General features: G+C 40.5%; 1 protein-coding gene and 1 long non-coding RNA gene across 9 annotated transcripts in view; one reads left to right on the top strand and one right to left on the bottom strand.

Moving 5' to 3' along the window:
- CARD9 (caspase recruitment domain family member 9) overlaps positions 1-21,211 on the top strand; it is a 38,150-nt gene extending 16,939 nt beyond the window's left edge. Inside the window, exons 5-14 of one of the 5 annotated variants that reach the window (XM_074210697.1) lie at positions 274-578; positions 1,182-1,361; positions 2,797-2,940; positions 4,596-4,721; positions 6,023-6,214; positions 9,522-9,563; positions 10,454-10,502; positions 15,096-15,169; positions 16,176-16,252; positions 16,523-21,211. In XM_074210697.1, coding sequence (XP_074066798.1) covers positions 274-578; positions 1,182-1,361; positions 2,797-2,940; positions 4,596-4,721; positions 6,023-6,214; positions 9,522-9,563; positions 10,454-10,502; positions 15,096-15,169; positions 16,176-16,252; positions 16,523-16,622 — 1,289 coding nt within the window. In that variant the 3' untranslated portion in view covers positions 16,623-21,211. Of the gene's footprint in view, positions 1-273; positions 579-1,181; positions 1,362-2,796; positions 2,941-4,595; positions 4,722-6,022; positions 6,215-9,521; positions 9,564-10,453; positions 10,503-15,095; positions 15,170-16,175; positions 16,253-16,522 lie in introns of those variants that run through there. The other 4 variants (XM_074210699.1, XM_074210700.1, XM_074210698.1 and 1 more) reach the window with 4 other exon arrangements.
- The window catches only part of LOC141505152 (uncharacterized), a 74,256-nt gene extending 52,914 nt beyond the window's left edge, over positions 1-21,342 (bottom strand). For all 4 annotated transcript variants that reach the window (XR_012473551.1, XR_012473549.1, XR_012473550.1 and 1 more), the window contains exon 1: positions 20,428-21,342. This is a non-coding gene — a long non-coding RNA (uncharacterized LOC141505152). The remainder of the gene's footprint in view (positions 1-20,427) is intronic.
- Between the last annotated feature and the right edge of the window lie 7 nt (positions 21,343-21,349).

Raw genomic sequence — 21,349 nt, 5'->3', positions numbered from 1 at the left:
ATTTGGAAGCAGTTACATTCATGATTTTCCATGAGGAAGGAGATAGAACCAATATGGCTTTGATTCTTAAATCTTATTTACCTGGCCTCTTAAGGAGGGTGTTATGCTTTTGTTTTCTCTGAAGCAGGAAAAGTTAACTTTATACAATTATACAGTAGGGGCATGTGTGAGGTTCTGTTGACAGGAAAACAGGGGGTAGAGTGGAGTGGGAATGTGGGCTTGAACCTAGAGGGACATAACTATGTATTGTTGACAATCCTTGTGGCTGAACAGATGCTTCTGGGGAGTCGGGCCTGACACAGCTGCTCATGAATGAAGTCATGAAGCTGCAGAAGAAAGTTCAAGACCTGAATGTGATGCTGAGTGCCAAGGATGACTTTATCAAAGAAGTGCGAGTGAAGGACAGCATGCTGCGTAAGCACCAGGAGCGAGTGCAGAAAATGAAGGATGAGTGTGAGGCATTTAGCCGAGAGCTCAAGAGGTGCAAGGATGAGAACTATGACTTGGCCATGCTCTATGCCAGGCAGAGTGAGGAGAAAAACATGGCACTCATGAAGAACCGTGACCTGCAGCTCGAGGTATGCCCATCTCCTGCCGCCTCATGTTTTGGCTGGGCTCCCTCTGGCTCTTGATCTGGCTCTGTGTCTGTGTCAGTCCTGTCTCTGTCTATCTAACTTTAGATTGTGTTTTATTTCTGCCTGTGGGTCTACATCAGTTTCCATGTCCATCTTTGGGTCTGTTTCTGAATCTGTGTCTCAGGGTCTATCTCTAAACTTTTTGTCTGCCTCTGAATCTAGATTATTTTATTGGTCTCTATATCTCAATCTCTGAGTCTATCTTGATTTAATATGCATATGTCTTTGTCAGTCTCCTGTTTTTCCTACTTGTCAGGGACGTCTACAGCAGGGGTTTTGACCCTCTCTGACTCTTTGAAAGTAGACTAAGTATCTAAATAATACTTAACTTTCATCCCAATGAATGTGTCATTCACATGCCTCATCAAAGGCATCATGAAGAATGTTTCTGGGTAAAGCCAAAAGGAAGCAAATATAATAGTTTGCAGGGTGAGTGAGGGTCTTTTCCCCTCTGACCTCTCAGGCTATAGAGGCAAAACTAACAAGAACTGGAGAATCCTAGAGGGTATGGGAAAAATCTGATGGGGGCTGAATGTCCTTTTGCAGATAGACCGACTAAAGCACAACCTGATGAAGGCTGAAGATGACTGCAAGGTAGAGAGGAAACACACAATGAAACTCCGGCATGCCATGGAGCAGAGGCCAAGTCAGGAAGTTATGTGGGAGATGCAGCAGGAGAAGGATCTTCTTCAAGCAAAGATCCAAGAACTGGAGAGCTCCATGAGGGTAGGTCAGTTATCTGACTTGAAGGGTTCAGTTCATTCTGGGAAGAATTAGAAGAATACTATGGTGGTATTTTGGGAACTGGGGAAATGGTCTTCAAGGTAAAAGAAATATTCATATGTACAAAATATTTACAGCAGCTCTTTTGGGGGGACAAAGAATTGGAAACAGAGGGGGTGCCTAAGATCCATTTTACAAATGACTTAACCATATCACAAATAGGACCCATATTTTATACATCTTTATATTTCCTATACTTCTATGACAATATTAATAATAATAATAATTATTATTATTATTTTATTATATCTTTTTTTTGTTTTTGTTGTTGCAAGGCGATGGGTTTAAGCAACTTTTCCAAGGTCACACAGCTAAGTAATTATTAAGTGTACGAGGCAGATTTGAATTCAGGTCCTCCTGACTCTAGAGCTAGTGCTCTATTCACTGTGCCTTCTAGCTATACCTATTATATCCTTTTTCAGTGTTGAGGGTTTTTTAATTTCATGCAGCCCCTACCCACCTGGAATTTTGAGGATGATTATTAGAGTTCTTAAAACTCCTTCCCCTCCCCCCTTTTCCCACTCTCCCCAAAAGCACTACCCTGCTGCTAATTTTCTGGTGATTAAGTATTGAACAGGTATTTGTTCTATGACTGGGCCTTTACAAGTTCACACAGTCTACCAGAGCTTGCCTTCTGGTGTGGCCTTCAGGAACCCCAGGATGAAGTCCAGGACATGAGGAGATATCAGAGTAGACTTAAAGAAATAATAGTAATGGTATTAACTTATCAATTCACATTCTGGTAATACTTTGAAGTTGACAAAGTATTTTCCTCAAATCCCTATCAGGTAATTGGGGAAGATTCCTCCTTACTTCCTTTCAGGACACATTTCCCATTGTTCTCTAAGGGAAACAGTTGCCTCTTTTTCCCCCCAACCACCTCATTCTCTCCTAATGTCTCTTTGTCCTAAATTGAAAGCCACTGCTGGTAAAGCAGAAAGATTCAGAAAAAATAGAATCATGAATGGTAGGATTTCATGTACTGGAATAGGTGGGTATAGGGAGATATTTTTAGGTGACATGATTGAGTGGAAAGAATACTGGTAGAATCAGAGGGCCTAGGTTCAAATTCTGCCTCTGCCACTTATTACCTGTATGACCTTGAATAAGTCATTTAATCTCTGTAGACCTCAATTTTCAGTTGGATGATTTCCAATATCTCTTTTACCTCTAAATCTAAGATCCTTGATTCTTGTGACCTAGGTTCATGTCCTAGCTTGACCACTATCTATGTCTTCAGACAAGTTAATTTACCTTCTGCCTCAGCTTTCTCATCTATAAAGTGGAGTTAATAATATTTATGCTGTTTATATCAAAATATTTGTTGAAATGTAAATGGTTATGATTATTGTGATTTTACCTACCCCATATCACTCAGGAAGGAAGACGAGACAAGAATAATGCTTACATCCACATTTTGGAAGAAGACTGGAGGCAGGCTCTGAAGGATCATCAGGAAAAGGAAAACACAATTTTCCACTTACGAAAGGAGCTGCGGCAAGCCGAGGCCCTTAGGAACAAGGTGGCTGACTGAGGTCTTGGAGAATTAGGCTATGTCCTTCTCAGAGAAGGGTCATTTCTACAGCTTCGTCAACCCAAAGCTCTGCTGTGGTGACTTCAGACACAGACACCTGCCTGCTTAGAGGCCAGTTCTCTGACTAGTCCTAGGGTCAGTAAAGTAGTTGGTGCCTTCTGAGTACCATGTACCACATTGGACCCATCTCAAATAGGAGCTTGGTCCCAGAGTTGGGAGCAAAGGCTGAATGTTGGAGATACAGAACTGATGTCCTAAGGAAGAGCTTCCTCACAGAAAGAGCCATCAAAAGCAAGTTAGGAAGGAGATTTTTATCTTGCTTATCAGAATCTTTTGAGTGGAGACTTGATGAGCATTTGTTGGGAATATTGTAGAAAAAATTCTTTCAACTCTTGGCTGAATTAGATGGCCTGGGAGATTCCTCAGGAAAGTGCTTTTAAAGAAAAGCTATGTTCTATGTTATGGCTTTACACTCTCCTGACCTCTGACCAGCCCCTCTCTGTCCTTATTTCATTTACTCACATCCTATCACTTTTATATTTCTGACCTGTTCAAGTCTAATTCATTAGTTTAATTTGCCAATAACCAAGGAACACCAGGCAAATAATTTATATTTGTGTATATTTAAATATAATAGAATTTATCAAGGAAATAGAAATATATAAATATTTAATGATATAGCCAACATATGTTTAATATATTTAAAAATATATTATACTATTAAAAATTAATAAATATAAAATCATTTATATTTGTATTTAAATATATAGAACCCATTAAGTAAATTATAAATATCTAATAATAGTTAATATAGGTAATATATATTTAATATAATATAATAGTTTCTATTTGTATATATTTAAATATAATAGAATTCATCAAGTAAATATAAATACCTAATATATTACATGCTTAATATATTTAATAATTATATTTATTACACATTTAATAACAATATAAATATATAACAAAATAATTTATGCTTGCTCTTTTAACTCTCAAAGCACTTTTATAACCCATTATTTGTCTTTGTTTCACATAAAACTTATTTCTGCATACTTTTCTCCTGCTTTTCAGCTCTTTCTTCTTCCTTCCCCCTCACTCCTCACAAACTCCTTCATACTGAAGTATGAGGGAATGAATATATGATCCTTTCCAAAAGAATTGCATCTTAAAAGAGAAATCAGAAGAGGGCAGTGATGAATGTTCATGGAATAAAGCTCTAATGGTGGGGCTTAGGCAATGGGACATGTTGAGGTAGGGAGATACTTGTGGGTATAGGGTCTTCCTGGGATGCCTCATATCAATTAAAAGTAGATGATGATGGCTACCTCCTCTGGCTATATGTAAAACTTTCTTTTTACACACCAAGCTCATTTTTAAACAGTTTTATTTCCCCTTTCCTCCATTCCCTCCCCCAATTTTTCATATTCTTACTTCCTATTTTTCCTTCCTTAATCTGATCTGTTATGCTACTTCTGGGAATAATGCCACCTACCTTCTTATAGAATTGTTGGTGTGGGGGCAAGGAGTGAGAAAAAGAGAAAAACTTGGTTTTTCCTTTCACTTTGCTCAGAGGAAAAGGGGGAAAGAGGTCAGACCAGAAGCTCACTGACTCCATTGACTTCCTTTTTTCTCTTTAGAGTATAGAAGAGAAGGAGATGTTTGAGCTGCAGGGCATGGCCCTGCGGAAGGATTCTAAGATGTACAAAGAACGCATCGAAGCTATCTTGCAACAGATGGAGGAAGTAGCTATAGAAAGGGACCAGGTATGTACTGGCAGACTACCCAGACCTGTCACTTGGCAGCCAATGCTGAAGGTGCTTGTTGAGGAAATGAAGTTGAAATTTCCAGATTCACCCTGTGCAAAGTGATCAGAGAAGTGCCAGTGGAAGACTGGGCTAATTTTTCAGTGTGATGAAGGATGCATGTGGTCTCCTTTGCAAGAGTACCCCTTCTCTATCAGGGTTTAGAGGTATTGTCCCAAGCAGACAGTGGTGTTGTGCCAGCATCCTCCTTTAAAGCACATGTAGTGAGAAAGGAAGAGAGGCCCTGGGACTGCCACTTACTTGTGTGAGTTTGGGCAAGACAGCCTCATGAGTAAAATATGGTGGTTGGAGAATGAGATGACTTCTGATATCCCTCCCAACTCTCATTCTATGATTCTATAACTTTTCTCATCTGTCTTAAGTTTCGGGAAAATATCCTGCTTCATGAGAAAGGAAATGAGAGGCAATTGAAATAACAAAGGATATTGATTCAGGGCCCTGAGTTCTGATATCAGTCTGGCTTTATAGCCTTGGGAAAGTCATTTCCCCTGCTGGCTTAGCTTCCCTATGTACAGCATGAACATGATGTAGGGGCTAGAATTATGGCCCTTCTTATCTTAGGTCTGTTTTAGAAAAAAAATTATTTTCATAATAGATATAGGAAGGGATTTCAGAGGACAACTAGTTCAACTCCCTCATTTTATATTAGGGAGTTATGACATGCCCAGGGTCACACAACTATTACATGCCAGAGTCAGGATTTAAACCGTGGTCATTAGACACTGGTTCTAGTGCTCTTTCTGTACTACCTCCCATATAATGAACCCTGCAATTGGCCCACAAGGCAGGTTGGTGGCTCAGTGGATAGAGCATCAGGCCTAGAGTAAGGAAGACTCCTCTTTCTGAGTTCAAATACATCCTCAGACTTTTTTAGCTGTGTGATCCTGGGTAAGTCACTTAATCCTGTTTACCTCAATTTCTTTATCTGTAAAATGAGTTAAAGAAGAAAATAGTAAACTACTCCAGCATCTTTGCCAAGAAAACCCCAAAAGGGTCAGGAAGAGTCCAACACAACTAAAGAAGCAACAACAAAATTTGACCACAATGCTTTTGCTAGAGAAATTGGTCCCTGATGCCTATCTCTGTCTTTATACCCACAGTCTTTGCCATGCCTCAGGAGTTCAGGATACATTTGGGCAGCAGCTACACCTCCAGTGGGACTATTCTGGGCATTGGGGTATGGGATATCTCTTCCTGAGGGTATGCAGCCCAGCTTCTGTTGTGTGCCCTCCCTCCCCTAGGCTATCACAACAAGGGAGGAATTCCACCTACAGTATTCGAATGGTCTGAAGGAGAAAGATGAGCTTCGGAAGCAGATCCGGGAGCTGGGTGAAAAATATGATGAGTTACAGTTACAGCTGTTTAAAAAAGAGGGACAGTTGCTGTCAATGGAGAGCAAGCTAAGGCGGCTAGAGTCGGAAACACCTATTCTGGTATGTTTTTCTGGGGGCAATGATTAGAGTCAGGCTTCCAGAACGGTTTAGACTCTTCCTCCTTCCAGACCAGTTGGATGTAGTTTTGGTCTTTCCCAGAAGTAAGGGGAGTGGGCTCAGTTAACTCATTACATCCTTCCACTGTAGTATTCTCTTCCCTCTGTGGTCTACTTGTTATCAGTAAGTACTGAAGTTACTTCTTTGAGAGTCAGGGGACTTGGATTCTACTTCTGGCTCTGCTCCTAAATCACCTATAATCTTGACAAACCACTGTCCCTCCGGGGCCATCAGTTTCCCATTTAGACATTTAAGAGATTGGTCTAGTTCGTTCTACAACTGATGTTCTAAGACTTTTTTACCCAAAGATAGTTCAGGCTCTCATCACCTCTTGACTCATCTATTATAAAAGCATTCTAATTTGACTCCCTACCTCAAATTTTCCCATTCCAATTCATCCACCACCTTGTCATCAAAATGATCTTCCTAAACCATAAGTCTGATCATGTGACTTTTAGTCCCTCTAAACTCCAACAGATCCCTGTTACCTCCAGAATCAAATGTAAAGCTCTCTCTTTGGAATTCAAGGGTCTTTTCTGCCTGATGCTGTCTTATTTTTCTGGTCTTTTCACACTTTACTCCCCTCCATATTCTCTAAAAACTCAAAGTAATATTAGTCTATCTTTTGTTCCTTATACATGAAACCATCTCCTGCCTCTATGCCTTTAAACTGCCTCTATCCCCTCTACCTAGGAAGCTTTTATTCCTTACCTCTTGGTATCTCTGACTTCCCTCAAATATTACCAGTAGGAGCCTGCCTGGTCCTCCTTCTCCTAGGTCCCCTTCCCCCCAGATCTGCACCTTCTCCTCTAAGGTTATGGTCTTTCTTTTACTGTTTATTTCTCTTGTACAAACTCATTTTTTAATAGATTTTTCTTTCCCATTAGTAGGTACACTCCTTGGGCTAAGGACTTTTTTTGTTGTTCTTCTGCTTTTGCCTTATCTCTGATTTGGAACATAGAAAGCACTTCATAAACAGTTTAATTAATGATTCAGTCAACTACAGTGGGACCTTCTAGGTGCCCAACTCAGTGTTACTCACTGAAGGAAGGAGAGATGAGAGAGAAAGGTGAAGCTTATAATAGTCAGGGAAATAAGCCTGACCCCCAAGAGAAACTCTTAGCCTAGGGTCCTCATACAAATCTGGCTCCCAATGAATGTATAAAGCAAAAAGAGAACAATAGGAAGCAGGATGTAATTAAATAATAAATTTAATTTAGGGAGGAAGTCAAAGGTAAGACTTAAGCTGGAAGCTATAAAGGATAGAAAGAACTGAAAATAAGTAGAAAAGAGAAGAGAGGAGAGGATATGCAATCAATCAATATTAAGATCTACTACTTGATAGACTGTGATTAAAGATAGTCTCTGGCCGTCTCTAACAGCATGCAAACATATGTACATACACACACACACACACACACACACACACACACACACACCAAGCTATAAACAGGAAATAATTAACAGAGGAAAGGCACTGGAATTAAGAGAATTTATGGTTACCTTCATGTACAAGATAGGATTTTTTTTTTTTTTAGGATTTTGCAAGGCAAGGGGGTTAAGTGGCTTGCCGAAGGCCACACAGCCAGGTGATTATTAAGTGTCTGAGGTCAGATTTGAACTCAGGTACTCCTGACTCCAGGGCTGGTGCTCTATCCACTGTGCCACCTAGCCACCCCCTACAATAGAATTTCAGTTGTAACTTAAAAGAATTCAGGGAGATGGGGAAGGAGAGTGTTCCAGGCCTGGGGGTCAGCTAAATCAAAATACTTAGAATTGAGAGATGAAATTTTTGTGGGACAGTTCAAAGAGTACTTGTTGGGGAAGAAGGTATAAGAAGACTGGAAAAATAAGATAGGAAGGGGTTGAGTTATGAAGAGCATTAAATGACTTACAGAATATATTGTATTTGATACTGGAAGAAATAGGAAAATCAGGAAATCACTGAGGTTTCCTGTTTGTGGAAAGAGGAAGCTCTGTGTGTGTGTGTGTGTGTGTGTGTGTGTGTGTGTGTGTGTGTGTGAGAGAGAGAGAGAGAGAGAGAGAGAGAGAGAAAGAGAGAGAGAGAGAGAGAGAGAGAGAGAGAGAGAGAGAGAGAGAGAGAGAGAGAGAGAGATTGCCAGAAAAATCACTAGTGGCTGAATGGAGTATGATTAGAATGGGGAAAGACTTGAGGCAGGCTGACCTACCAGCAAAACTATTGAAATATAGTCTGGGTGTAAGATGATGAGGGTCTGGCAATATCAGAGAAGAAAAGGAGGCATATACAAGAGATGCTGCAAAGGTGAAATCAATGAATAGAAATGGGAGGATAAGAGATAGTGAGAAATTCAGGGATTGTCTTCTGGGTTGAAAGCCTTGAAGACTACAGTAAAAGGGAAGTTAGGCAGGAGAGGGGGAGACAGTTTCAGTGAAAGATATGGGTTTTTTTTATGTTTTTGCAAGGCAAATGGGATTAAGTGGCTTGTCCAAGGCCACAGGGCTAGGTCATTATTGTCTGAGACTGGATTTGAACCCAGGTACTCCTGACTCCAGGGTTGGTGCTTTATCCACTGTGCCACCTAGCCACCCCTCAGTGAAAGATAAGAATTCTGTTTTGAACAAGTTGAGTTTAAGATGACTACTGGACATCTAGTTTGAGATGTCTGAGAGGTAATTGGAAATGTGAGACTGGAGATCAGCAGAGAATTTGGAGATTAGGTAGATTTGAGAAACATCAGTGAACAGATAGTAATTAAATCCATGACCTGATGATATCCAAGTGAAGTAGTATAAAGGAAGAAAAGAAGAAAATCCTGTATAAAACCCTGAAACATTACCTATAGTTACAGGGTGTGATCTAGGTAAGAGTCCACCAATGGAGAGAGAGAAGATAGGTAGGAGGAGAAACAGGACAGAGTGTAAACAAGATAGGGAAGGTACCAAAGGAAGCATGGGGAAGGAGGGGGAAGAAGGAGTTATCAAAATATTTTTTAAAAGCCAAGTTCATGGTCCCCAGGTTAAGAAACACTGATTGCATAATTAAGGATACCATCTGAGCAGTATTTTCTTTTCTTCTTCCCTTCCTTGTTTTTTTTTTAAGTTTTTGAGAATGACTGTGAATGGTATGTCTTTGTATCCTAAATCTCATCCTGCTATCTATTGTCCCAAGCCAATTCTCTTCTCTACCACTCCCTCCTTACACACTGAATGTATATCCGGGAGGGACAAAGACCCTGACAAGTTTTCTTTCTTTTTTTTTGTGGCCCAGAGTTCCGACTTAGATGACAACTCGCCCAGGAATTCTCAGGAGGTCAGTGTCTTCCTTAATCTAATTCTGAGTATTACCTTCCTTCACTAGACTCATAGCTTTGTCCAGACAGGAGCTAGTTGGGAACCACCTTTCTCCTTCCTCTTTGCTGGTGCCAGGCTCCATAAAGTATTTAACTATTGGTCCATAAGGACAGGGCAATGGCTATCATATAAAAAGCAAGAACTTTAGAGGTAGAAGAAGAGGTGAAATGTCTTTTCCATGATCACAAAGCTTGTTTCAGTATAATGAAATTTAAGGGTCTTTTGTTTATAAGATACCACTATAAATGTCCAAAACAATTAGAATCCATTTCCCTGCTGGCTCCAAATTTAAATTCTCTCCAGTATCTCTAAGCTGTGTTCTTCCTGGGGATATTGGAAGAACTGAGGAAGGTCATGTGAGAAAGCACTTTTCAAAACAGAAAGTACTATGTCATTGGGAAGTTTGGAGATTGTGACCAGGCTGGTAGAAATGTAGAAGGGACAAGCTGCTGCATTTATAATCCAGAGAAGCTGATTTGGTCACAGGCACGAAAAAAGAAATGCATCCTACCATAATGTTCCATTGAATGTCAAGGGTGAAGGGAGGCGGGGAAGGAGGAAGTGAATTTAGGACTGTCCAACAATGTCTATTGGACATGACGCAAAAGGAGAAGTGAAGGACCAGCAGATCTCTGCTTCTCTCTTGGCACATCTCTTTCATATTTCTGGGGTTTTGTTACATCACATTTTGGAGGGTCTCAAATTCATCACTAAGTTTGGTTGGGAGGCTTACCTTGGAAAAAGTCTGAAAGGGGACAGAGTTGATGAAAATGATTGAAATCCAGTTTGAGGTTATGAGTGAAGACCAGTACTGAAGTCTAAACTAGGCTGTTTGTCTCTTTCTCAAAGTTAACTCTTCCCAGGGACCTGGAGGAGGATGCACAGCTTTCCAAAAAAAGTGAGCCTATCTCTACACTTCAACTCCCCAGCAATGTGGTACAGTGGAAAGGGCACTAACTCTGTGGTCAGAGGACCTGGGTGTCAAATCCCACTCTGATGCCTACTACCTTTTTGTCTTTGGGCAAGTAACTTAATCTCTGTCTAATGTCTCTTTCACCTTAAATCCTGTGGCCATCTATATCATTCAAGCAATCATCTTACCTTGGGAGACTCTAGGAGAGTCAGACTTATGTACAGATAGAATTGATAATGGGGACAAAAGACTCCCTAAATCCATCGCTTCCCCTCTCATGCCCCTACCAGCCTATCACTGATGCCTACAACACTACCATTAGTGTTACTTCTTTGGATTTAGACATTGAAAGCCTGGTTCAAATGCAAATAATTATTACAAGTGGGGAGAAGTTGCTAAGTCATAAATATCAGCCATTAATTCACTTTTAGTATGATTTTTTGACAAACTCCTTCCATTCTCACAGCAACTAGGGATGGGTGGTGCTAGGAAGTAGCAAAGGCCTGTGAACCAATTTTCCCCATTTCATATGATCTATCTATACATGACCTTGACTCTGATTTCTAAACAGAGAAGAGTTAAAAGGGGAACTATTCACTCCCCCCCCCCACACACACACACAGAGTGAAGATATCACAAAGAGAACTGCCCTTGTGAAGGATAACTGGCTGATTAGCTGTTACTTAGTTGTATCTGGGGGAGAACCAGACTGGAACTGAGTTTTACTCTTTTCTACAACAGCTAGACTGTTCTGGTCAGATAGGAGGATTTAGGGAAGAAAGGAAGCAGTTACAAAGCTGACCATCATAGCTAGGGAGGAGGAAATAGCCTCTTTGACCTGGTGAAACACTCCTTCTGAGGATGGCTTCTTGTTTGGCATGGCTCTGAGAAGTCTGCAGATCTGAACCCAGGGACAGCAGCTTGTGGTATGGATTTCAGTCTTTCCAACATGTACGATTCCTTCCAAAATGTGATCTGATGGGAGAAGCATACTATGAGGGGCCCTGAGGAAAGAAAGGAGAAGATCACAAAACTTCAGGAACTCATCTAAGTCATTCCTTTAGATCTGGATGTTCATGCCACCTCAGTCCCTTCCCCTGAAAGCCATCATTCAACCTTTTTCTAAAAACCTCCAGTTAGGAAGAAACTGCTTTCACTTTAGGACTTTAACCACCCTAGGTGGTTACATGTTTTTCCTGACTTATAGCTTAATCATCTTGTAACTTCCACCAGAGGTTCCTTGTTCTGTTCTCCAAGTTCAAAGAGAATAAGTCTAATTGCTCTTCCAAATGATGGAATTTTTATACTTTGAAGCGTGATTACGTCAGTTCCTAAGTCTTCTTGGGGCAAAACAACTCCAGTTCCTTTAACCAGACCTCAGCTTGATCTTCAGATGTTTTTGAACAGGCTAGCCTTTATATTTAAATGAACTGCTCACCTCCACTTCTTGAGATTCCCTAGCTCCCTTCAGAGCTCAGCTCAGGTAGCACCTCCTACATGAAGTTTTTCTTGAGGCTCCCAGTTATTGTGCCCTCCAAATTACTTGTATTTGTGTCTATTTTGTATTTATATGTGTGTATATTGTCATTATAGTTTATCTCTCACAGAATGTAAGCTCCCCAAAGGCAGGGATTGGTCTTTTTATGTCTTTGTATCCAGAGCCTAGGATTGCTCAGCACTTAATAGATACTTGACATTATGTTTATTAAATTGATTGTTTAATCTTTATTTTCGCTCACCATTTTGTCCTTCTTCCTTTGAACACACACATGTATTAACATCTTTACTAAAAATATAGTAGCCAATGAGGAAGAGACCATCATTATCAGAAAATGACTGTCTGAATTAGTTCAACTCAACAAGCATTCAGTGAATGCCTGCTATTTGCACAGGACTGTACTAGATGCTGGGGGTACAAAGATGAAAAATGAATTTATCCCTACCTCAAAGAGCACATATTCCAACTGTGGGATGGGTTGGGGGGGGCGCGGAGTAGGGCAAGAAACAACTTGTACAGAGATAAGTAAAGATAATAAGGCCATTGGAGGAAGGAGAGGGCAATCATGGGGCACCAGAGCTAAATTTTGAGGGAAGGTGGGAGTTCGGGGGGGTAGAGATGAGGTACTCATTCTAGGCATGGGGGACAAAAAACTAGGTGCATGAACCCCTAGAGTAGAATACAGTTAGCATTCCAGTTTGATTGAGAAGAAGAAAGGATTTTGGAGAATAGGATGAAATAGGTCAGGGAAAGCACGATTATGAAGATCTGTTTATGAAGAAATGAAGATTGTATTTTGTCCTAAAGGAAGTAGGGAACTGTTGAAGCTTTCTGAGCAAAAAGTAGACATGCTTAGACTTAAAATATTTTGGCAGCTGTGTGATGCATGGATTAGAAAAAGGGAGAGACTGGAGGAAAGGAGGGTATTTCAGTATCTCAGGAAAAGGTGATGAGTTTCAGAACTACATAGTGATGATTATGTAAGTGGAAAGGAGGGGAAGGGGGCCATGGATGTTATAGAGGTAAAATCAAAAAGACTTGATTGGATTCAACTGGTTGGATATGAGGAACAAGGAAGAGCAGAAGGCTGAGGACTATTTCCAAGTTGTGAATGCAAGTACCTAGAAAGAAAATGCTTGTAGTAGGAATAGGGAAATTTAGGGCTGGGGTGTGTTTAAGAAGGAAGATAGGGAATTCTATTTTTGAGTTAGATGCTGCGTGTGAACAAAAACTTGAGTGGCATGAGGATATCCAGTGCTTTTCCCCCAGGCCATCAAAATTTAGGAGATACTGAAAGTATTTTAACTCCTCCAGTAAGTAGAAACAACTTAGATTAAGACCTAGTTAGCAATAATGATTAATATGAGAAACTACCACATGGTATTCGGTAGCTGAACTCCAGGTGAACTCTTCCCTTGCCAGCTCTGTCCTGTGGTTGCTTCCCCCAGTGGCTGCCTATCTACTAGCATCCTCAGAGGATCTTGGCCAGGAGGGTTAGTTTCCCAGGATCTCTGTTTCTCCGTGGGACCTTATATCTCAAGATCTAAGGTCTCTTTTTGAGGGCCCTCTACTTGCCCTCCCCCCCCCCAACCAGTTTTCCATTTTGTGGTGCTTGACCCAGATCTTTATTTTAACTCTGATACAAATCATCTAAGAGGTAGATGGAAATAAAAGACTGTAATTGAAGAAATGCTAATTGAATCCTCGAGATCTGATGAGATCACCAAGAGAATGTAAAGAAAGAAGAGGACCTAGAACCAAGGCTGGGTAGATGTGAACATATATAGGGGGTTGGGAGCTGGGTGAGAATTTGACAAAGTAGAAAAGGAGCAATCAGATTGGAGAACAAACTGGAGGAGAGAATATTAAGGTCACTGGCAATGTCAGAAACAAAGGTCAGGTAGGATGGGGAAAAAGACTGGTTTTAGCGATCAAAAGATTGTGGGTAACCTTGGAGAGATAATTATGTCCAGCTGAGTTGGTGACCAAAAGTCAGACTGTAAGGCTGTAGGAGATTATTTTTTTCTTGGATTTTTATCATCAAAGGGAGAAGATACCATCCTTCATAGTACCTTGAGAAAAATGATAGTCAAGTGAAGGTTTTTTTGTTTTGCATTTTAAGAATGAGGGAGACATGGACATGTTTGTAGGAAGAATGAAAAGAACCAATAGAAAAACTGAAAATGAGAAAAATAGAGGAATGATTGAATCATAAGCTTCCGGATGAGAGAAGAGAGAGTTATCAAGGGCATAAGTAGAGGAGGCTTTGGCATTGGCAAGGAGAAGGGTCACTTCTTCAAACATTGGAACAAAGGAAAAGGGAGTGGAAAATGTAGATTTTGAAGTGTGAAGTAGAGTAGAAAGACAGATGGGTTTTATTTTCTCGAGATCTTCTGTTGAAAGGATAGGAAGAATAGCGGCTAGGTGGCGTAGTGGATAAAGCACCAGCCCTGAAGTCAGGAGTACCTGGGTTCAAATCCAGTCTCAGACACTTAATAATTACCTAGCTGTGTGGCCTTGGGCAAGCCACTTAACCCCATTTGCCTTGCAAAAAAAAAAGGATAGGAAGAACCAGGGGTAGGATCTTAAGAGAAAAGTCATTCTAGAGAGGGTGATAAGAAAGGAATTTTGTTTCTAGATCTGCTGCCCAGCTTAACACAATGTTTTTCTTTTTTCTAAAAAAATGTTCTTTTTCATTATGAATATCAGTCTTCAACAGCCTTCCAATGTATAAAGAATTAAAGAGAATTGTGTGTGAAGCAGTGAACTTTTGTCTAGTTTTAAAAAGAAAAAAACCCATACATTTTCAGAGCATGTGTTATATATCAGGCATTATACTTGACCTTGGGTAAGTCATTTGTCTGCTTTCTGCATGTTTTCCCCTTTGTAATATGGGAATAATACTGGTTTCATAAGTATCAAATGATGTAACATTTTAAAAGGAATATAGAAATTTTTGCTTTTGTTAATATCATTGAAATGTATCTAACTTGCTGATAGGAGCCTGGAAGTGAGGAGTGGGCTTATTGGTTTCCAGTCTTATGGACTAATGAGAGTGTGGGACCAATTGTCTGTTTCAGATCATCCAGCTAAAGCGAATCTCCTAGAACCCCCCTTTGCCACCACGAAGGAAAAGCTTTTTCTGGGCCAAAATGTAAGAGAAACTCAGTTGACCCCCACCCCCCAGGGTGGATCAAAATTAAATGCAGTGTGGTTGATTCAAGTTTTTCCCTGGGGTGGGTTGGCTCATATGTGTGATTCTTGTATGTACATTGGCATTCATATGAGATTGTATTTTTGTGTGTCTGCATGTTGATGTGTGTAGATTAGGGTCTTTATGGACTTATGTAAGAAATACTTATTTCCATGCTCATGATCTGTATCTATGTGTGCATTATCATTGTAAGCTCCCTGAGAGCAGGCCTTCATGGTTGATTCTAGCAGGCATACTGTCTCCTCTAATGTGGTTTAGTGGAAAAAGAGTTGAATTTGGAGTCAAAGGGCCAGAGTATTTTTTGTCTCAGCTCCATCACTTACTAGCTGATTGAACCTGGGCAAGTCATTTGCCCAAAATGAGGGAGTTAAACTTTAGGGTCCCTTCTAATTCTAAATATCTGATTCAATGACAGGGTCACATGGTCTAGGAGTGCATCCTTTTTTGCTACAGATAAAAATACCACTTTTACTCCCTTCAAATTTATTTAGTTAAAGAGTTGTGCAGTATATAGAGCTCTGGACTTGGAGTGAGGAAGAACGAAGTTCAAATCTAGCCTTTCTTCTACACATTTATTATCTGTGTGACCCTGGGGAAGTCATTTAATCTTTGTCTGCCTGCTTCCTTATCTGTAAAAAGAGGACAATAAGACACTAGAGTTGTTAAGATCAAATGAGATGGTATTTATAAAGTGCTTAGCACATAGTAAATGCTTAATAAAAATGCTTGTTTAAGAAAAAACCCTTCAGAGTTCATTCCCTGATCAATTCATATAAACTGAACAGGAGATTCTTGACTGGACTATAGGACTGACTATGGGAGAGGAAAAAAATAAGAAAAAAGTAATTCAAACCATCCTCTTTCTGGATTCACTGAATAGTGCCTCTTTTTAGCACAGACCCATCTCACTTACATTTCCTTCCACTTCGTTCTTTTCTCTTCCTAGGGAGGTGGGCTGAGCAATGGGGAACCACAAGAGAAGGAACGGCGTCGTATCAAAGAAAGTTTTGAGAACTATCGTAGGTAAGACTGACCTAGTTCAAAGGAAGGAGGGGGCCCAGAAGGTAACATGCATTTGGGTTTTAAATGCCCCTAGTAAGTTCTGACCTGTTTGACCTTAAGCAAATCACTAGGCCAATCTGGGTCTCAGTTTCCTTATCTGTAAAATGAGGGTTTAGGTTATAAATTGCACAACTTGAGTTACCTACCATCAGTTCACTATTGGTAGATCAGACTCTCAATGAAACACAGAGATGTGTTCTCACTCTTGTACCTATTTTCTCACTTTCACAGGAAATGGGCACATAGAAAGGTTCATCACAGCACCCGGCAGGGAGAAGTAGACTGGGAAAATACCACAGGAAGTGACAACACAGATACAGAGGGCTCCTAATGCTATCTGCTTGATGAATCCAAGACCTTGAATCTCCCCAGCCAATTACCTACCTTTTTGAAAGTCCCTGTACTTATTCATAATCAATCTTCCATCACTTATATGGATAGAATGGATCAGGGATGTAAAAAATCAATAACATCATCTATGCCTTAAAACCATCTCTTCTGGGCTTAGATTCAGAGGGAAAAATCATGTATTTTGGATTGCTAAACCTAAGGCTTCCTGTTCTGAATTAAGATGACTTATATTGGTATTAAAATGATTTTGTGGTCATAATGAAGGACGGATATGAAGAATTCTGAGAAACAAGAAGACATATATGAATAGTACAGGACAAAGAAAGACAGAAGCAAAGAATAATTACTTTAGCAATGTGAATGATGACATTAAGTAACAATCTGACTCCGGTCAAATTCAATGGAAAACAATGATACGAAACCATTAAAGTTGAAGGACGCAGCTATATTTTATATTATTAACAAGAAACCTACAAAAAGTGAAAAGTAATCTGTATTATCAGTATATTCAACTTTTGAGGCCATTTCACTCAATTGTGTGGGGCTAATATGCATTTGAAGTTTGTTGGGATGTGTGCTATGACAAAATGAAAAATAAAAGTTTTTAAAAATAAGGAAATGGATTTAAGCTCAAAAAACAAGGACATTTAGGGAATATGGCCTTGGAAGAGTCCAGGTGACTAGAAAACCATCTTGCAGAGACAATGTTTATTAGTAATTTTCTTAATTACAAAGCAGATAATTAAGAATTTATAGTAACTTTACAAAAATTTATAGCAACTTTGCAAAAAGATCTACTAATTTATTTGCTTTCCTGGTTGTAGAATAATAGGAAATCAATTTCTTGTAATAATAATTAGAATTATGAGAATGTTGGGGAGGCTAGGTGGTGCAGTAAATAGAGTACCAGCCCTGGAGTCAGGAGTACCTGAGTTCAAATCCGGCCTCAGACACTTAATAATTACCTAGCTGTGTGGCCTTGGGCAAACCACTTAACCCCATTGCCCTGCAAAAACTAAAAAAAAAAAAAAGCGTTCTAAAGTTTGAGCCAGGAGAAGGCTGAATTTGAATCCAGACTCTTAATGGTTGTGTGACACCAGTTAGTCAACTAGCATTAATTAAATATTTACATGTTAGATGTGGTGCCAGGTGGGGATAACAAAAAAAGTGTGGTGGGGGAACCAGTCCCTGCCCTCAAAGACAGCCTAATGGAAGGGACAATATGAAAACAAACATGTACAAATGAGATATTCAGGATAAATTGGGGGGGGGGAGTAGGGAAGAAATTCCATGGGAGTTGATGAGATCATCAAATGAAATAGTGTAGAGAGAGAGAGAGGAGAATGGTTAGTAAAAGATCTTAATGTATAGAAATATGCCATCAGGCATTGACAAAACATCTGTTTACAAAAGTGCCAGGTTTGGAAACGTATTCTCTCACCTCCACAGTAATAAGTTTTTCCTACTTAGATATAAATTGGTTTGTGAAATTTTATAATCAGCACTATTTCATTGACAAATAAGTAGCTTTGAGGACCACTCTTTAATCATCAAGCAGTAAGCATTTATTAAGTTCTTACTGTGATAAGCTCTGGGGATACAAAGATAGAAATGGAACAGTCCCTGCCTGTACACATATGCAAAACAAAGTTAATTTTTTGAGGGGGAAGGTGCTAGTATCTGGGGCAGAGAGCAGATGTCATTATCAAGAAAGGTTTCTGATAGGAAGTGACACAAGCATAATTTTATTTGGTTGGTTTTTTGTTTTTTGTTTTTTAGTTTATACAAGGCAGTGGGGTTAAGTGACTTGCTCAAGGTAGGCAATTATTATGTGTCTGAGACCAGATTTGAACTCAGGTCCTCCTGACTCTAGGGATGGTACTCTATCCACTGTGCAACCTAGCTGCACCAGGAGCATAGAGTTTTAAAGGTAGCCTGAGAGGGGAAGTTGAGTAGGGGAATGCATTCTAGGAATGAGGGGAAAGCCCATGTAAAGAAAGGGAGATAAGGAGACACACAGAGAGAAAGAGCAGACACAGAAAGAGATAAAGAAATAGAAAAAGATTGAGAGTGAGAAATTGAGGGCCTCATCTAAGTCAGAATGAGAAGACAACTGACTAAAGAAAAATAAATTTACAATGGAGAAAGATGGGTTAGATACAAGTTGTGAAGCTTCTTAAGTGCCAAATAGGAGTTTGTTTTCAGGGAACCACTGAAGCTCCTTGGGCAGGTCATACTTGTTTTCTGGACATACTTGTTTTCTAGAGGATAGGCAAAAAAAGATAGAAAGACTGGAGGCAAGGAAGACAATAGCTTTAAATTAGCACTTCTGATGGAGATTTAACTAAAGCGGTGGCTGTGATTGAAGATCTGTCACAGGCCACAGTGGCTGTTCAGGGAGAATGAAAAGGGACTGGATGGGGGAGAGAGGTCAGAGAGCAAGGAGGACTCCCAGTTTATGAACCTGCACAACTGGAAAGATGATACTTGATAAAAGTTGGGAAGTTCAAAAGAGAAGTGAGTTTTTGGAGAAAGATAATGAATTTTGGTTTTGGACAGTTAAATTTGAGAGATTTACAAAGCCTCCAGTTCAAAATGCCCAACAGGGAGTTAGTTGATAGTAGGGAACCAGGATTAGGGATGGATATATAGATCTGGGAATCGTCTGCATTAGAAATGGTGATTAAGCTTATCAAAACTGATGAGGTCATCAAGAGGTAGAATATAAAGGAGCCCAGAACAAAACTTTGAGGTACAAACACAGTTAAGAAGTGAGATATAGAAGATGATCCGGTAAAGGAGACTAAGAAGGAGTGGTCAAATAGACAGGAGAATGCAAGTGACAAATGCAGAGCAGTCAAGAAGGATGAGGATTGAGAAAAAGCCTTTAGATTTGGTGATTGAAAGTATTAGTAACTGGACAGGATGGTTTCAGAGGAATAATGAGGTTAGAAAGTGAGTAACAAATTTATCTATTTACTCTGAATCCTTTGGGAAAGGTACTTTGAATGATTTTTTAAAAAGTGAAGAGTTGTGTCACACTTATGCCCTATTGGAAGAAGAGTCTTCTTTTAATCCAGCTCCTGCTTAACAAATGCTTTACTCTAAACAAGTGGAACACCTGTGTAAATAAGCATCCCTGAACCCCCAAACCACACTAGGTCACATGAAGAAGAGAGGAACTCCCTAGCGTTCATCCTGCTTCACTGGGACATCCATCCACCTGTGGGGTTCAGTTTCCTGTAGTCCAGTGGTTATTTTCCGGTTAAAGACAAATACATAGTTCTGGAGAAAAATAGGTTAGTGCAGTGAATAGAGCACTGGCTCTGGAGTTAGGAAGACTTGAGGTCCACAGCTTATACTTAGCTATGTGACCTTGGACAAGTCACTTAACCTAACTTCCTAGCAAAAAAAAAACCCAACAACAAAGCAAGAATACAAGATTGTTATCTCCAGGATCAAATCTAAATTCCTCGGTTTGGTTTTTAAGGTTGGCTATAGGGGTGGCTAGGTGGCACAGTGGATAGAGCACCAGCCCTGGAGTCAGGAGTACCTGGGTTCAAATCTGGTCTCAGACACTTAATGCCTAGCTGTGTGGCCTTGGGCAAGCCACTTAACCCCATTTGCCTTGCAAAAAAACTAAAATAAAATAAAGTTGGCTATAACCTGAGTATGGCTTCTCTTGGCATCCTTATTGTAGATTATTTCCCCTTCCTGTACTGCACTCTTGTTTGAAAAGGCTGTCTTACTTTTCCTAATCCATGAAGCTGTCTCCTGGTCCATACCTTTCTTTACAAAATGTCTTCCATGCCTGAGAAGCTCCCCATCTTTACTCCCAGAATTCTTGGTTTTCTTCAAGGCTCAACTCAATTACCACCTTCTATATGAGTCCTTCCTCTCAGAATTCCCTTGTATTTTTTGTGTCTTTCAGAGGTCCTCAGGTTGAGGAGGTGCTTTCACTTTTGTCTTTGTATCTGCAGTCTCTAACAAAGTACCTGCTTTCATAAATGCTTGCTGATTGGATGATGATCAATTTCTGGATTTGTCTTCCTACCACCCAGGTCTTCCCATATCTTACGATGCTTTCACGTTAGTCTAATTTTGGACAGCTTGTTAGCCATCGTTTCCTAACAGGCTGAATTTGACCACTTTGCATCTTCTGCCCACTGTTCCTCCTTCTACCCTATCTATGGAGTTTAATAGAACAGGAATCCCCCCTCCACGTGGTAGACCTTCCAATGCACGAAGACATCTAATCAGATCCCCCAGGAGTCTTCTCTCCAGGTTACACTCTGAGGTTCCTTCCAGCACGTGTCTTATGACAACTGACTCACAGCCCTCATCCATGCTGGTTGCTCCCTTCTGGATGTTCTGCAGGTTATTAGTATGCTTCTTTTTTGTTGTTGTTTCGCAAGGCCGCACAGCTGGGTCATTATTAAGCGTCTGAGGCCCCATTTGAACCCAGGTCCTCCGGACTCCAGGGCCGGGGCTCCATCCACTGCGCCACTAGCCGCCCCTGGCACGCTTCTTAATGCCCACAACTTTGAAGCCTTAGAGCCGGGCCCTACCTCTCCCCCCAGTCGGAGAGGGACCGCAGTGCGCCTGTCCCGCCGGCAGGGGGCGGAGCAGCGGGAGGTCCGCCCCGCCGCTGGGGCTGCCGCGGACGGCGCGTCGCCCGACTCCAACATGGCGGCGGCGCGGCTTCGG

This window comes from Macrotis lagotis, chromosome 1, assembly GCF_037893015.1.
Source record: "Macrotis lagotis isolate mMagLag1 chromosome 1, bilby.v1.9.chrom.fasta, whole genome shotgun sequence".
NCBI classification, from domain to species: domain Eukaryota; kingdom Metazoa; phylum Chordata; class Mammalia; order Peramelemorphia; family Peramelidae; genus Macrotis; species Macrotis lagotis.
Note: the sequence above shows the minus strand (reverse complement) of the source record. Positions and strands in the feature narration are given on the sequence as shown.